The sequence below is a fragment of the Stegostoma tigrinum genome, chromosome 14 (genome assembly GCF_030684315.1).
Source record: "Stegostoma tigrinum isolate sSteTig4 chromosome 14, sSteTig4.hap1, whole genome shotgun sequence".
In the NCBI taxonomy this organism is placed as follows: Eukaryota; Metazoa; Chordata; class Chondrichthyes; order Orectolobiformes; family Stegostomatidae; genus Stegostoma; species Stegostoma tigrinum.
In genome coordinates, this window is record NC_081367.1 from 52,079,547 (window position 1) to 52,097,813 (window position 18,267).

The following is an 18,267-nucleotide window of genomic DNA, read 5'->3' on the forward strand; positions in this document are numbered from 1 at the left end:
CTGTAGATACATTAAAAATACGAGGATAACTACGGAGAAGGTAGGACCACTCAAAGATAAAGGAGGGATCTTGTGCTTGAAGGCAGTGAATGTGGTGAGATCCTAAATGAGTACTTTGCATCACCCAGGAAAAGGATATGGAGGATAGTGAGATGTGTGTGGAGAATTCTCATATGATAGAGCGAGTTGAGATCAAGAAAGAAGTGGTTCTGGACCTCTTGAAGAGCATTAAAGTGGATAAGTCCCCAGAGTCCGATGGTATCTACCCAAGGTTATTGAGAGATGCAAGAGAGGAGATTGCTGAGACCTTGACCAAGATCTTTGTATTCTCGCTACCCATTGGGGAAGTCCTGGAGGACTGGCGAGTAGCTAGTGTTGTTCCTCTATTCAAGAAGGGAAATAGGGATAATCCAGGAAACTACAGACCGATGAGTCTCACATCAGTGGTTGGGAAGCTATCGTAGAAAATTCTTAGAGACAGGATTTATGCACATCTGAAGAAGCATGGCCTGATTAGGGACAGTCAACATGGCTTTGTGCAGGGGAGGTCATGTCTTAGTAACTTGATTGAATTTTTTGAGGAGGTGACAAAGGTGATTGATGAGAGTAGAACAGTGGATGTTGTTTACAGGGATTTTAGTAAGGCTTTCGACAAGTTCCCTCATGGCAGGCTCATCCAGAAGATTAATAGGCACGGAATCCATAGTGACTTGTCTGCGTGTATTCAGTATTGGCTTGCCCATAGAAGGCAGAGGGTAGTGGTGGAAGGGTGTTTTTCAGGCTGGTGGTCTGTGACTAGTGGTGTTCCACAGGGATTCATACTGGGACCTCTGCTGTTTGTGATATCTCTCAATGACTTGGTTGAAAATGTAGATGGGTGAGTCAGTAATTTTGCTGACAATGCAAAAATCATTGGAGTCATGGATAGTGTTGAAGGTAGTCAAAGGATACAGGGGGGATATACATAAGTTGTAGACATAGGTGGAGAAAGGCAGATGAAGTTTAATCCAGGTAAGTGTAGGGTGCTGTGCTCTGGGCGATCAAATGTTCAGGAAAAGAATACAGTTAATGGCAGAACTCTGAACAGCGTAGATGTACGGAAGCATTTTGGGGTTCAATTCCATAGCTCCCTGAAAGAAGGAACGCAGGTAGATAGGATGGTAAAGAAGGCGTATGGCATTGAGTACAAGTGAGATTGAGTACACTAATGTCATGTTGCAGCTTTATAAGACTTTGGTTAGGCCACAGTTAGAGCACTGTGTTCAGTTCTGGTCACCACAATACAGGAAGGATGTGGAGGATTTGGAGAAGGTGCAGACGAGATCCACCAGGATGCTGCCTGGATTAGAGGGTATGAGCTGTTAGGAGAAGCTAGCAAAACTAGGATAACACAGAGTGGAGCTGGAGGAGCACAGCAGGCCAGGTAGCATCAGAGGAGCAGGAAGGCTGACGTTTTGGGTCAGAACTCCTCTTTAAAAATTTTCTCTTGAGTGGCAGAGGCTGAGGGGAGACTTGATATAAAATTATGAGATGCATAGATAGCATTGATGGTCAGAATCTTTTTCCCAACATTGAAATGCCTAATACGAGGGGGCATGCCTTTAACGTTAGAGGGGGAAAGTTCAAAGGAGACACGTAGGACAAGTTTTTTACATAGAGAGTGGTAGGAGGCTGAAATGCACTGCCAGGGGTGGTGCTGGAGGCAGATATAATAGATGCGTTAAGAGACTTTTAGAAAGCGTGTGAATATGCAAGGAGTGGAGGAATATGGACCAACGGCAGGGGGAAGGGATTAGATTCATTTGGCATCATGTTTGGCACGACATCATGGGTGGAAGGACCCTTTCTTGTGATGTACTGTTCTATGGTAATCCTGATTAATGGAGCAGATCCTGATGAAGGGTTTCTGACTCAAACATTGACAGTCCTGCTCCTTTGCTGCTGTCTGACCTGCTTTGTTTGTCCAGCACCACATTTATGGACACATCCAAGAAAAGTTCGTTACTAATCATGTTCTCGTTAGAGGTGCTGGCTATTCTGCTGTGTATTTCCAATAATTGTGTCTTGTTTTTCCAGAATTTGCATTTATTTCTTTTTATGATTTCTTCATTATTTCTGAGCAGCTTATTATTCTACTCGAGTGTTTGCAATGCATGCAGATACCTTAACCATTTCAGACCCTACAATACTTGCTGCATGGAACCTGAACATGACCATACATATTTATTATCTCTCAGATCATAATTGCTATAACTTTATCCTTTACTGGAATCCTGGGTAGTAGTTTGCTCATTAGTTGCAGTAGGAAAACACTGTGTAACATTCTGGCATCAAGTATCTAATCTAAATAACATACCATATAGGGAGTACCATTAAGACTTTAGATGACAAGATGTGAAGCACATTTGCATCACACATTCAGGAAACTCTTTAAATTCCAGTTCATAGTGGTTAGCAGTGAAATCTGTTAGAAAACTGTCAAAATGACTAGAATGAAGATCTCAAACAAATTTTGCATTTAATGTAATGAGACATAGTCTACATCTGTGACCTGGCTCACAGTGTTAAATGTATTTGATGTACGTTTCTCCAAGCCTTTCCTTAAGTGACTATATTTTAGTTTTCATAATGATTGTTGACCATGTAAACAAATTTTCCAGTAGAAAATCATTCAAACTTATAAAAATTAAGAAATATACATATTATAGTCATCATATTAGACATATTATACATATTATAGTCACTGATAGGTGTGCTCTACAGGCCACCAAATAATGACATTCTGGTGCCACAGGCAATAAACATAGAAATAGCTAGTGCCTGTAAAAATGGTACAGCAATTATCCTGGGGGATTTTAATCTACATATTGATTGGTCAAACCAGGTCAGTCATGGCAGCCTTGAGGAGGCGTTCATAGAATGCATCTACGACAATTTTCTTGAACAATATGTAATGGAACCTACGAGGGAACAAGCTAGCCTAGATCTAGTCCTGTGTAATGAGAAAGGAATAATTAATGATCTCACAGTTAGGGATCCTCTCAGAAGGAGCGATCAAGTATGATTGAGTTTAAAATACACATAGAGTGTGAGAAGGCTAAATCCAGTACCTGTGTCCTGTGCTTAAACAAAGGAGACTATGAAAGAATGAGGGAAGAGTTAGCTAAGGTAGAATGGGAGCAGAAACTTTATGGTGGGTCAATTGAGGAACAGTGGAGCACTTTCAAAACAATTCTTCACAGTGCTCAGCATAAGTATATTCCAGTGATAAGGAAGAACTGTAGGGAAAGAGGGAGCCAGCCATGGATGTCTAAGGAAATAAAAGAAAGTACCAGATTGAAAAAAAACACACACGAAATAGCAAAAAGTAGTAGGAAACTAGTAGTCTGGAAAATCTTTAAAGGCCAACAGAAAGCCACAAAAAAAGTTATAAAGAAAAGTAAGATATATTATGAGAATAAACTAGCTCAAAATATAAAAACAGGGAGAAAAAGTTTCTATAAATATGTAAATCGTAAAAGAGTGGCAAAGGTAAACATTGGTCCTTTAGAGGATAAGGCCAATTTGATAACTGGGTATGAGGAAATAGCTGAGACATGAATCTGTTATTTCGTGTCGGTCTTCACAGTGGAAGGCACAAATAACATGCTGAAAACTAATGGCAAGAAGGTTATAATAGGCGAGGACCTAGGAAATATTGTTATCACTCAGGGGGCAGTGCTGGGCAAGCTAATGGGTCTAAAGGTTGACAAGTCTCCTGGCCCTGATGAAATGCATCCCAGGGCACTCAAAGAGGTGATGGGGAAATAGCAAATGCACAAGTAATTATTTACCAAAATTCACTGGACTCTGGGGTGGTTCCCGCAGATTGGAAAACAGCCAATGTGACACCACTGTTCAAAAAAGGAAATACACAAAAAGCAGGTAACCATAGGCCAGTTAGCTTAACTTGGGTAGTGGGTAAAATGCTTGAATCTATCATTAAGGAAGAAATAGCAAGACATCTGGATATAAATTGTCCCACTGGGAATCCCCAGCATGGGTTCATGAAGGGTAGGCCATGTTTAACGAATTTGGTGGAATTCTTTGTGGACATTACTTGTATGCTGGGCAGGTAATGTATTGGCATGGATAGAGGATTGGTTGACCAGTAGAAAGCAAAGAGTAGGGGTAAATGGGTGTTTTTTTGGTTGGCAGTCAGTAACTGGTCTGCCATTGCTCGAGGGATGGAATTTAAAAACAGGGAGGCTATGCTGCGGCTGCGTAGAGTACTGGTGAGGCCACACCTGGAGTACTGTGTGCAGCTTTGACCTCCTTACTTGAGAAGAGATATAACAGCACTGGAGGGGTTGCAGAGGAGATTAACTCAGTGGATTCCAGAGTTGAGAGGGTTGGATTACGAGGAGAGACTGAGTGGACTGCGATTATATTCATTGGACTTCAGAAGAGATCTTATAGAAACATATAAGATTATGAAGGGAATAGTTAAGATGGAGGCAGGGAGGTTGTTTCCACTCGCAGGTGAAACTAAGACTAGAAGGAAAGCAGATGTAGGACTGAGGTCAGGAGGAACTTCTTCACCCAAAGTGTTGTGAATCTGTGGAGTTCCCTGACCACTGAAATGGTTGAAGCTACCTCACTGAATGTGTTTAAGGCAAGGCTAGATAAATTTTTGAACAGTAAAGGAATTAAGAGTTATGGTGAATGGGCGGGTAAGTGGATCTGAGTCTCAAAAAGATCAGCCATGATCTTGTTAAATGGCAGGGCAGGCTCAAGGGGCCAGATGGCCTACTCCTCCTCCTAGTTCTTATGTTCTTATCATCAAATGGATTGAGTTCAGCTGAGTAATAAATGTAATTCTTTAGTGAAGTAAAATAAAATATTCTGTTTATAGGTTCTTTTTAAGTTTTATTAACACACAATTGCTGTCTTGTTCCCTTGATCTAAATACAACTGAACTGTTTCTTCCCCAGCAACATTAGCTCTGAAGAGATCAAAGTGTTTTTTTCTGCAGTGAGATTCATTTTCAGAAATGTGTGGTTTGTGCACTTTCGTCACTGGCCTCTCCTTTGTGCCTAGGCTCATGTTCACAGAGCTGGAACAGTGAGCAGTGGTGAGTGACTGTTCAGCACAAAGTACTTTCCTGTCCTTCTAACGGTTTTAACTCGTCTGCCCAATTTGTAAAAATTCATTCATAGGCTATGAACATCGTTGGTAAGGGCAACTTGCACTTCCCATCCCTGATTTCCCTTGAGAAAGTGGCAGTGAATTGCCTCCTTGAGCCACTGTTCCTGAACTGTGAAAAAAGGAGTTCCTGTTTTTCTCAGAAATAGTAAGAACGGCAGATGCTGGAGTCAGAGATAACACAGTATGGAGCTGGAGGAACACAGCATGCCAGGCAGCTTTAGAGGAGCAGGAAAGTTGATGTTTCAGGTTGGGACACTTCATCAGAAATTGATTTCTCTAGTTATCTCCAGTTTTTCTCCCAATGGGAGTAATGGAACAATGATATAGTTCCAAGTTAAGCTGGGATGAAGCTTGCAGGCAGTGGTGTCCCCATGTGCCTGCTGCCTTAGTTTCCAAGCAGATGAAGTTGTGAGAGAGCTGTTGAAGAAGCCTAGGCAAACTGCAGCAATGCATTTTACACATGGTACAAGCTTTATTCCCACTGTACCAGCAGTGAAAGGAATGAATATTTAAGATGGAAGATGAGGCGTCAGTGAAGTAGCAGTTTAGCATGTTGTTGGAGGTGGACTCCAGGCAAGTATATAATATTGAATCATACTCCCGACAAGGGCTTTGTAGCTGGTAGGAGGACTTTGATGCTTTGGCGAATCAGAAGGTGATTTACTCAGCAGAGTATGTAGCCTCTGACCTACTGTTGTGGATTTATGTGGCTGGACTAGTTATATTCTTGTCAGTGATGTGCCCTCATCCTCCAGTTTGCAAAGTCCATTTGTACAAAATAATAAAAAAAATCAAAACCAATCACTACCCCATCAGTCTCCAGAGTTATAGAATGCGTTACTGACTGTGCTATCAAATGGAAATTACTCAGCAATAATGTTTTGCATTGTGCTCAGTTTTGGTTCTGCTGGTGTCACTGACCACTTGGCCTCATTCCATCCTTGTTCCAAGCATGAATAAAAGGGCCAAGTTTCAGAGGGGAAGAAAAAGCAATCACTCTTAACATTAAAGTAGCATTTGACAGTTTATGGCATTGAGGAACCCTAGCAAAAGTAGAGCCAGTGAGAATTGGGGAATAGTTTTCCACTGGCTACAGCCTATCACAGAGGAAGATGGCTGTGTTTGTTGCAATCCAATCATCTTAATCCCAATGATTGCAGGAGTTCCTGAGGGCTTCCAGATGCTTCAGCAAGGTTTTTCCTTCCTCATAAGATTACTAAAGAGGATATTAATTGATGATTACACAGTGTTCAATTCCACTGTCACTTCCACTTATACTAAAACAGTCCACATTTGTACGAGGAAAGGTTTATGGTATTCGGACTTAGACTGAATGGCAAATAACTTTCATTTAAAACTAGTACCAGGCAATGACTATCACCAGCAAAAAAAAATTAACCTTTCCCTCTAACATTCAAATTCAATATAACATTATTGTTGAATTCCCCACCAACAACATCATTAGAACATAAAACATTACAGCACAGTTCAGGCCCTTCGGCCCTCGATGTTGTGCCGACCTGTCATACCAATCTCAAGCCCATCTAACCTAACACTATTCCATGTACATCCATATGCTTATCCAATGACAACTTAAATGTACCTAAAGTTGGCGAATCTACTACCATTGCAGGCAAAACGTTCCATTCCCTTACTACTCTGAGTAAAGAAACTACCTCTGACATCTGTCCTATATCTTTCACCCCTCAATTTAAAGCTATGCCCCCTCGTGCTCACTGTCACCATCCTAGGAAAAAGGCTCTCCCTATCCACCCTATCTAACCCTCTGATTATTTTATATGTTTCAATTAAGTCACCTCTCAACCTTCTTCTCTCTAATGAAAACAGCCTCAAGTCCCTCAGCCTTTCCTCGTAAGACCTTCCCTCCATACCAGGCAACATCCTAGTAAATCTCCTCTGCACCCTTTCCAAAGCTTCCACATCCTTCTTATAATGCGGTGACCAGAATGGTACGCAATACTCCAAGTGCGGCCGCACCAGAGTTTTGTACAGCTGCAGCATAACCTCTTGGTTCCGGAACTCGATCCCTCTATTAATAAAAGCTAAAACACTGTATGCCTTCTTAACAACCCTGTCAACCTTGGTGGCAACTTTCAAGGAACTGTGTACATGGACACCGAGATCTCTCTGCTCATCTACACTACTAAGAATCTTACCATTAGACCAGTACTTTACCTGCCAGCAAAGTTGGGGAGCAGCATTTAATTCCCATCCCTAGTTGCCCTTGAGATGATGGCGATGAGTTCCTTTTTGAACCATTTAGTGTAAGCACACTCACGATATTGATAGGGAGGGAGTATCAGATTTTGACCCAGCGACCTTTAAGGAACAGCAAGTCAGGATGCTGAGTGGCTTGGGGGAAAGCTTCATGAATTTCTGCAGTGCATTTTGTAGATTGTACACACTAATGCTGCTGTGTGTCAGCAGTGATGGGAGTGAATACTTCTACATCCAATAAGTGGCCTGTTTTGTCCTGGATACTATTTAACTTCTTGGCTATTGTTGGAGCTGCAGTCATCCAGGCAAGTAGGAAGTATTCTTTCACACTTCTGTCTTGTGCCATGTAGGTAATGGGCAGGCTTTGGGAAGTCAGAAGGTGAGTTACTCACTCCAGGTTTCTTAGCTTTTCAACTGCTCTCATAGCGATAATATTTCTATGGCTAGTTCAGTGCAGCCTTAGTCAATAGTATTTTTGGATAAGACATGCACTTTTCCACATAGTTGACCAAATGTAAATGTTGAGGCTGTACTGAAACAGCTTGATTAAAGGCACAGTTTTCAGTATTACAGCTGGGTTGTTTTTAGGCTCTGTAGCCTTTGCTGTATCCTGAGCCTTCAGCTAGTAGTTGATATAATGTTATTTTCACAACAGGGACAGCCATGTTCCTGTAGACGCCATTGGAAAAACAGTGGACCATCTCTCTCCCAGGTTTTCTTCTTGACTTCCAGCTGCTTACTAGGTGCCAAGATCTATTTTGTTTGGACTTCAGTAGCAGGTTCCTATATAATATCCAGTTCCCTGCTACAATACAGAAAATGTATAGAGAAAATTTCAATCATTGACACAGATTGATAAGCATTCTTTCTTTAAAATTGCGAATACCTGACAGCTGAAAGTCAAGACAACCTAATGTATCAGTTTCAAGGACAGACTAATTGGTACTCTCAGTGAGTATTGCACATTTATGAAATTATCTGTGCTGTCTGCTGTCCAATTTGCTCAAGCAAAGTTGCAGGCTGTGATGGTGATGTTAACAGGGAGCAGTAATGCTGCTATCAAATTGTATGGTGGTGATGACATTTTAAAATATAGTTCAGTCCTGTGGGTGAATAGAAGCTTGAAACTCACTGCCAAGCAATTCTCTTCTTTATATATTTGTACTGCCAAGTATAAATGCTGCAAAATGACATAAGTTAAATAATATAAAGGTGGTACATTTGAAACTGTAAAGTATTGAATCATGTCATCATAACGGATAACAGAAATTGCTGGAAAAACTCAGCATCTGTGGAGAAAAACAGTTAGCTCTTCAGAAGAAGAGTCACCAACTCAAAACGCTGTTTTCTGCCTGTATGCTGCCAGATTTGCTGAGTTTCTCTAGCAACTTCTTTTTGTTTCAGATTTCCAACATCCACAGTTCTTTGTTTTACTTTATTATGCAATAATTGTTAATACTTGGCACTTTAGTATGTAATTCAGCACTTTAAATTATTTCAATACTGCTAATGGCATTTGGTTTATTGGATTTGAAGGGCCTCTCACCAGCTCCTCCCTCATATCCCATTATCACAAGATGCTAAATTTCCATTGTCTTTATTCAGTCTGGGTTGTTATTATTTTGCTTGTTTTTTAGCACTTCAGCATTCTCTGTCAGGAATAGAGCTTCATGATATCCTGTTTAGGACATTTAATTGGTTGGGTAATAAAATTCTTATTAGGATAAACGTTAACGCATTCATTTAGTCAATGGCAAACTTTAGAGGAATTTACCAGTCAGGTGACCTGACATCAGGTATGTTTTCAGTTCAGTACTGGCCTGGACTTTGCAGTCAATGGCAAACTGTTCGAGCTTAACACTGATTCCCACTGCTATCCACAAAGATCTAGCAATCCCAATGGCATGGGTTTTACCTTCCCAACATTAATGCAAAGGATTAGCAGCATCCAGTATCAGCAGTCTTATCCAACAAGCTTTGCAATCATTCACATTGCAGAACTTTAATAGAAAGAAAAACCATGAGGTTTCAAACACTGATTATTTCACTGAGGGTGATCTCCCAAACCCCTGAAAGAATGAGATCCCTTACTCCTAATCCAAAATCCTCCACCACATATGCTCCTAAAATGGAGTATTCCACTCCCGGACATCCCAGATGTCCTCCTATTTCAAGCATCACAACTCCCCCCTCCCTCCAGTGATCAAAAATGGCTACAACCACATCTTTTGCATTTCCCACACTTCTGCCCTCAAACCCCCTTCCCCAACAAAAATAAAGACAGAGTCCCCCTGGTCCTCACATATCACACCACCAACCTCCACATCCAGTGTATCATCCTCTGCCACTTTCGTCACCTACAATCTGACCCCACGATCAAAGAGATAGTTCCCTCCACACCCCTATCTGCCTTTTGTAAGGACAAGATAACCCCACAAGTCCCTCGTCTGCTTTACACACCCCAGCAAACCCAACACACTGAGTACCTTTCCCTGCAACAGCTGGAAGTGCTACAACTGCCCCTAAACCACCCCCCACACCTTCATCCAAGGCCCAAAGCAAACCTTTCATAACAGACAGGGGTTCACCTGCACATCCTCCAACTTGGTCTCCTGTATCCACTGCTCCCAATGTGGCCTCCTGTACATCGGTGTGCCAAATGTAGACTTAGGGATCATTTTGTAGAGCGTCTGCACTCTGTACTCAACAAATGACAACGCCTTCCAGTTGCCACTCATTTTAATTCACCCTCCCACTCCCTGGGTGACATGTCCATCCTGGGTCTCCTCCAGTGTCACAATGACACCGCCAGCAAACTGGCAGAGCAACACCTTATATTCCGCCTCGGTAGCATTCAGCCCGAAGGCCTGGACATCAAATTCATCAGTTTTAAATTGTCCCCTCCCCCCGCCTCATCCCATGCCCAACTCTCCCTCTCATCCCCACCTCCTTGATCTGACACTATAAGTCCATCTGCTTCCTCACCTATCCACCCTACCTACCTGCTGACCAATCCCCACTATCCCGTGCCCGTATCCAATCTATCACCACCCGACCTACTTTACCCAGTCCCACCCATCCTCCTTCCTACCTCCTTGACCCAACACAACCTGTCTATCTTCTCTCCCAACTATTTGCCTCACCAGTCCCACTGACCAATCCCCACCACACCCCACCTGCACACACCTATCACCATCCCAACTACATTCCTCAGGCCCACCCTCCTATCCCTATTTATTTCCCAGGTTCCTTCCCCCTCTCCATTTCTGAAGAAGGTCCTGACCCAAAATATTAGCTCTGCTCCTCTGATGCTGCCTGACCTGCTGTGTTTCTCCAGGTCCACGCTGTGTTGTCTCTGACTCCAGCATCTGCAGTTCTTGCTATCTCAGACTGATTATATTTCACTTTTGAATCAGCTTACAGAGAAAACAGATAAAGATTGGGACATGCACATGAGTTTAGGGAGAAACTAAAATACTATTAAAACCATTTTTGTTAAAAGAAACAAAATTATGGAATGACTCATCATTGAGATATTCTGCAGTTATAGTTTTGGTTTATAAGATGTTGTCTTATGGTAATTATAATTTGCCATGAAGGGTTGGAATAATGACTCAGTGGTTGGCACTGCTGCCTCAAAGCGCCATGGATCTGCATTCAAATCCACCAGACAACTGTCTGTATGGAATTTGCATGTTGTCGCCATATCTGTGTGAGTTTCCTGTGGGTCCTCTGATTTCCTCCCACAGGACAAGATGTGCAGGTTAGGGGGATTGGCCATGGGTAATGCATAGTTACGGGAATGAAGGAGGTGAAAAGTGGGTGTAGGTGGGACGTTCTTTGGTGGGTTGATGTGGACTCAATGGGCTGAATGGCGTGCTTCCACGTTATAGGGATTCTATGAAAATCCCAATTACACCTCAATCGACAAGGAATAATGTTTCCAAGGATCTTTAGAGTTACCTTTCAATTTAAATGTTGCATGCCAACAGTGGAAAAGGAGAAAATCACAATTTCTGTATTTCTATGGTTAATTGTGTATGTGTAGATGGTAGGAGTTGTGGATTTTACAGCAATGCGTGCAAGCACTAATAGTTTTCTGCCACTTGAATTGCAAAACTTAGGCCTCTGTGTTTTCTTAGTGCATTACACTAAATGTTCTCCCCATACCACAGCAATTTGCCACACCTAATTGACTTTTAGGGAAGAATTTTCTGGAGTGCACATGTTTCTTAACTTATTGCCACCATGAATCAGACCCAGATGTTTGTTTTCAATTTTGTTAGGTGAAATTCACCAAACTTTAAAACTTCTAATCAAGACATACAGTAATGCTTTTGTTTTATGCCTTGCATATTAATATTAATGTTTTTGCTTCTAAAAGCTTTCACATATGATCACCCAAGTCAAAAACCAAACCCTGATGAACTTTGACTTTTTTTAAAAGGACATCCTTTACATATCACTACAATTTTAAAATATGTTCAGCATTATTTCTGTTTGTAAAATGAGAATGAAATGTTTCCCACTACGGGTATCCATTCATAGCATTAAATACGTCTTAAAGAATTACAGCAAAGTTAGGTGGAAACAAATAATACTCTACTCTGCCCAAACTTAATCACACACATTACTTCATGACTGCAACTTTTTATAATGCCCAGAATACTGTTCACTGTGAAATTACTAAATGACATGGGAAATTTGGCACTGAATTAATTTGTGCAAGAGTCCACTATATTGGTATGAGATAATGCAGTCCGAATCTTTCAGTCAGCTCTGGGATGACTTATCCATTCAACCTGAGCATGATTCTAATCCAAGTTCTAAACATCAGTACTTCAACAGACATCATGGCGGCGTTGACTCTTTAACCGTGAGGTGTAGGCCTCCAGTGCAAGAGCTGCAGTGGGCGGCCCAGTCAATTTTAGGAGCCAAACATGATTAATTATGTGGGCCAACTGAAATTGGCCTATAGAGGTAGCACCTCACTTGTGATGTCAACAATTTATGTTGCCGAAACATGTCTAGCAGGTAGGTTAATCTGGGTAATAAAACGTGAGGCTGGATGAACACAGCAGGCCAAGCAGCATCTCAGGAGCACAAAAGCTGACGTTTCGGGCCTAGACCCTTCATCAGAGAGGGGGATGGGGAGAGGGAACTGGAATAAATAGGGAGAGAGGGGGAGGCGGACCGAAGATGGAGAGAAAAGAAGATAGGTGGAGAGAGTGTAGGTGGGGAGGTAGGGAGGGGATAGGTGAGTCCAGGGAAGACGGACAAGTCAAGGAGGTGGGATGAGGTTAGTAGGTAGATGGGGGTGCGGCTTGGGGTGGGAGGAAGGGATGGGTGAGAGGAAGAACCGGTTAGGGAGGCAGAGACAGGTTGGACTGGTTTTGGGATGCAGTGGGTGGGGGGGAAGAGCTGGGCTGGTTGTGTGGTGCAGTGGGGGGAGGGGACGAACTGGGCTGGTTTAGGGATGCAGTAGGGGAAGGGGAGATTTTGAAGCTGGTGAAGTCCACATTGATACCATTGGGCTGCAGGGTTCCCAGGCGGAATATGAGTTGCTGTTCCTGCAACCTTCGGGTGGCATCATTGTGGCACTGCAGGAGGCCCATGACAGACATGTAATCTAGAGAATGGGAGGGGGAGTGGAAATGGTTTGCGACTGGGAGGTGCAGTTGTTTGTTGCGAACTGAGCGGAGGTGTTCTGCAAAGCGGTCTCCGAGCCTCCGCTTGGTTTCCCCAATGTAGAGGAAGCCACACCGGGTACAGTGGATGCAGTATACCACATTGGCAGATGTGCAGGTGAACCTCTGCTTAATGTGGAATGTCATCTTGGGGCCTGGGATAGGGGTGAGGGAGGAGGTGTGGGGGCAAGTGTAGCATTTCCTGCGGTTGCAGGGGAAGGTGCCAGGTGTGGTGGGGTTGGAGGGCAGTGTGGAGCGAACAAGGGAGTCACGGAGAGAGTGGTCTCTCCGGAAAGCAGACAGGGGTGGGGATGGAAAAATGTCTACCTCCACACTAGGAAAAAGTCTCTGGCTGTCCACTCTATCTATACCTCTGATCATTTTGTACGCCTCTCAAGTCACCTCTCATCCTTCGTCATTCTAAAGAGAGAAGCCCGAGCTCTCTCAACCTTTCCTCCTAAGACCTTCCCTCCATTCCAGGCGACATCCTGGTAAATCTCCTCTGCACCTTTTCCAGCATTTCCACACCTTTCCTGTAATAAGGCAACCAGAACTGGACGCAATATTCCAGATGTGGCCGAACTAGGGTTTTGTTCAGCTGGAGCATAACTTCACGGCTCTTGAACTAATTCCCTCTATTAATGAAAGCTAACACATCATACGCCCTCTTAACAACTCTATCTACCTGGCTGGCAGCTTTCAGGGAACTGTGCACGTGAACCCCAAGATCCCTCTGCTCCTCCACACTGCCAAGAATCTTTCTATTAACCCTGTATTCTGCTTTCAAGTTTGTCCTTCCAAAATGAATCATTTCACACTTTTCAGGGTTAAACTCCGTCTGCCATTTCTCAGCCCTGCTCTGCATCCTATCATTGTCCCTTTGTAACCTAGAACAGCCCTCCGTACTATCTACAATGCAACGTACCTTTGTATCGTCAGTGAACTTACTAATCCACCTTCCACTCCTACATCCAATTCATGTACAAAAATCACCAATAGAAGAGGACCCAGAACAGATCCTTGTGGTATACCACTTGTAACTGAACACCATCTTGAATATTTTCAGTCCACTACCATCCTTTGTCTTCTAACAGTCAGCAAATTCTGAATCCCATCTGCTACATTCCCCCATCCCGTACCTCCTTGCCTTCTGCATGAGCCAACCATGGGGAACCTTATCAAACTCCTTACTTAAATCCATGTATGCCACATCCACTGCTCTACCTTAATCCACATGTTTGGCCCCCTCTTCACAGAATTCAATAAGGTTTCTGAGGCATGATCTATCCCTCACAAATCCATGCTGACTATCATGAATCAAACTGTGCCTTTCCAAGTAACCATAAATCGTGTCTGTCAGAGGCCTTTCCAATAATTTGCCCACCATTGACATAAGACTAACTGGCCTGTAATTTTCGGGGTTATCACTTTTTTGAACAAGGGAATGACATTTGCCTCTCTTCAATCTTCCGCCACGATTCCTGTGGACAGTGAGGACGAAAAGATCATCGCCAAAGGCCCTGCAATCTCTTCGCTCACTTCCCATAGAATCCTTGGATAATTCCCGTCAGGTTCCATCTTCAACTTCCTCAAAATTCCAAGCATATCTTCCTTACTAACAGCAACCTCCTTTAGCCTACCTGCCTGTTTCACGCTGTCCTCGTCAACGACTAGGTCCCTCTCAGTCGTGAATACCGAAGGAAAGTATTCGTTAAGGACCTCTCCTATCTCTCTAGGCACTGTGCACAAACTCCCTTTACTATCCTTTGTTGGCCCTACCCTTTCTCTGGTCATTCTCTTATTCCTCACCTATGTGAAAAAAGCCTTGGAGTTTTCCTTGATCCTATCTGCCAAGGTTTTCTCCTGCCCCCTTATAGCTCTCCTAAGCCCTTCATCCAGCTGATAGTTGATTAAAGTATCTCCAGAGATATGTATAAATTAAAATTCCAGCAAAGGAAGACCTCAAAATAGTTGGCAAGTAACATTTTTTCATGAAAACAGCTGTCTTTCTGAAAAGCTGTATTTGCATGGAGCGCCCAACAACAGATTGCCCAAATGTTTAACAAAATGGGCTGAATTTTCTGATCTGGTGAAAATCTGTAGTAGGGCATGCTTTTTATTCAACATTCCCTTGTATGAGGGACTTCCAGTGATGTTTGAATTGTAACTGGTTTTCCTGCATCAGAAATGGCATTGGCATTGGGAAAGAAAGTGAGCTGACCAGGAATACTTAACATGCTGGCTGTACTTTAAAGAGAATTTTTTTGATTCTTTTTTCACCACAAAACGAAGTGACCCTTTACATTGGAAACTACCCCTCCTACACAACCATAATAACAATATCAGATGTCCAGATCACGCGATAAATCCCAATACCCATTATGGCTAAGGCACAAATGATGGACAGTCCGTTAGGTTCTGTCATCAGTTCTGCACAAACATGGGTAGTTGTATATAATATCTACAGGCATTCAAGCATATAAAGTTCTGCCAACGTTAGAAATAACAAAGCTTGGAAAATAGGATAAAAAAGCTTCCTGTCATTCGTACCTGCTCCACCAATCATTGTGATTGTGGGTGGTCATCCAACTCAATAGGCTGTTCCTGCTTTTCTTCTTTATCCTTTAGTCCCTTTACCCCTAAGTGCTCAATTCACTCCTTCTTGAAATCATGCAATATTTTGGCCTTGTCAGCTTCCTGTAGTGAATTCCACAGATTCACCACTCTGCCAGTGAAGAAATTTGTCCTCACCTTAGTCCTTAATGGTTTACCCCATATCCTTAGACTATGACCACTGGTTTTGGACTCCCCTGCTACTTGAAACATGCTTCCTGCATCTACCCTATCTTGTCCTGTTAGGATTTTATAGGTTTCTATTAGGTTTGCCTCATTCTTCTGAACTGTTGGAAAGTATACGGTGGCAGTAACAGCTTCCCTGCTCACTTCCATCCTCAAACCTAATATTGTAATTATGCCTGAAATGAGTAGATATTGCTGTGGAAAATTGGCCTTAATACTTCCACTGAATCAATGTAATTTTACGTGGGGTCATCATTCAAATCAGTCCATTAAATTGTATTCTTGTAAAGTTAAAAACATATTTAGTTTTAAAGATGAGTCATCCATGGAATTGATTAAATTATCAATATTTTTGACAATCAAAATTGAAACATTCAAGGTAAACAGCTCATTGGTGAACTAGGTCTAATTCATTCAGTAACAGAATCAGTTGCAAAAGAGCAATTGATGTCAGTGCATTGACTTAGGGACACATCTCATAATCACTATCCACCCTCTGAGTAAGATGAATTCTTCCCTCAGTGCTTTGGACTTTTGTCCAATGTTCTGTTATCTGAAATATTTGACTGGCAATAACTTAGTTTTAAACCATGCTGTTCAGCCTACAATCTGGTCTTTGTTACAGCCATGTTGTTTTAAGATATTAGATTTTGTTCCTGTTAGCTATATTGAAAATATAATAAAACAAATTACCAAATTTTGTACTGAATAAAAAACATTTGCAGTATTAGTGTAATACGGCTGTGTATTTAGAAAAAAATGTCTGGGTGATAAATACAGATTGACATTTTTCAAACATTGGTTTGAAGTTTTTGTTGCGTACTGTGATTTGATATCATCATACGTCAAGTCTCAAGTTACTAAACGTGTTGTAGGTTTATAAACTTCCTCTGAAGTATCCTAAACAGCCAGCTGTGAATGTGGCAATGTCATTATTAGATCCATCTGCTGTTGAAAAGTGAAATTGGTTCTGCATGCAGTGATCTGTAGATGTTGTACGAACTTTGAACGAAAGTTTCTGAAGCCTGGACAGGTTTATTATGCTTATGCAGGGTCCTCACCTTGGCAAATCTTTTTTCTCGCTTATATAAACACTGGAATTTCTGCGTTGGGTACAATTGAGATTTTGAGATTTAAAAATATATTTGGAATTGTGTTGGTTCAATTACAAATCAAATTCCTAATTTTAATAAAATCAGTTGCATAATCACAGCCATAGAATATTCTGTGAACCTGCATAATCAGTTCGCAAGACAGGTTATGTATTTTTTTTCCACTTTTCTTTCTGTTAAAAAGGATTTTTTGTTATTTAAGGATTAAACTTGGCCCAAGTTTATAAATTAAGCTATAAACAGGGTTATCAGTGAAATAAGCATTTTTAATGAATGTCAGCCTTGCTCCTGATTTGAAATTGCTAAAAACAGGTACTTGAAAATAAAATCTGTCTGGATCATTCTACTTTCAATCACATTATTCTTTTACTTAGTAAATTGAATATTTATTGATGCAAAAGATCTTTAAATGTGTGCCTACTCATGCCTGTCCTCTTAAGCAAGTTCGTGAAGTTTGAAGAGTCTTCCCAAATCCTTGTAATTGTCAAAATCACCCAGTGTCAACTTGGCGTGTAGCTGGTTTTATGGTCGGGGTCTAATTCAGATAAACTGGCTTTGAATCAGTGTAAAGTATTTTGGAAACACGTATGTAAATGATTTTCCCTTAATAATTTGCCTTCGTTCTGTCAACAAGATCATTCGATTATTTTTCAAATGGCCTATTAGCACGAAGCAATACCATTTTTGGTCTCAGAATTACAACAGTCTTACCAGAAATGACAAACAATTAGAATGACTGAGTAGGAAGCATATACAAACATTACTGCAATTCATTTGTCTGAATGTATTATTTTGCACAATAAGTTATTATCAAATTAATAAATTAACTTTATTTTGCAGATATATGAGATTTTAACTTGGTGTGAAGGTCACAGGAGGTGCGCTCAGGTGAGTGAAACTGCAGACTTTCTTTATATATAGCATAATCCAAATGCTGTGCCACCCCCCCCCCACTATTTATTGCAACTTTGCAATTTCAACTTACCTATTTAAACTGGGCATGTGGGAATGTTCAACATAGTGCCTGCATATTAAATGTATTGCTTGTGTGCAAAATGCTAGGAAGTTTTATTGACAAAGATTGAATTGATGGGATTCAGATGGATTACAGGAAGAATACAGATGGCTAGATCATAGTGAGTCATGAGGAATCTACTCAAATGGGCAAAACTTAGGTGGTTTATACTGAATTGAATTGAATTGCTTTATTGTCACGTACTCAGATGAGTACAGTGAAAAGTTTA

The 18,267-nt window shown here is 41.6% G+C and overlaps 1 protein-coding gene across 2 annotated transcripts in view; it reads left to right on the forward strand.

Moving 5' to 3' along the window:
- anos1b (anosmin 1b) overlaps positions 1–18,267 on the forward strand; it is a 153,327-nt gene that overhangs the window by 35,548 nt on the left and 99,512 nt on the right. For both annotated transcript variants that reach the window (XM_059651149.1, XM_059651150.1), the window contains exon 2: positions 17,864–17,911. In XM_059651149.1, coding sequence (XP_059507132.1) covers positions 17,864–17,911 — 48 coding nt within the window. The remainder of the gene's footprint in view (positions 1–17,863; positions 17,912–18,267) is intronic.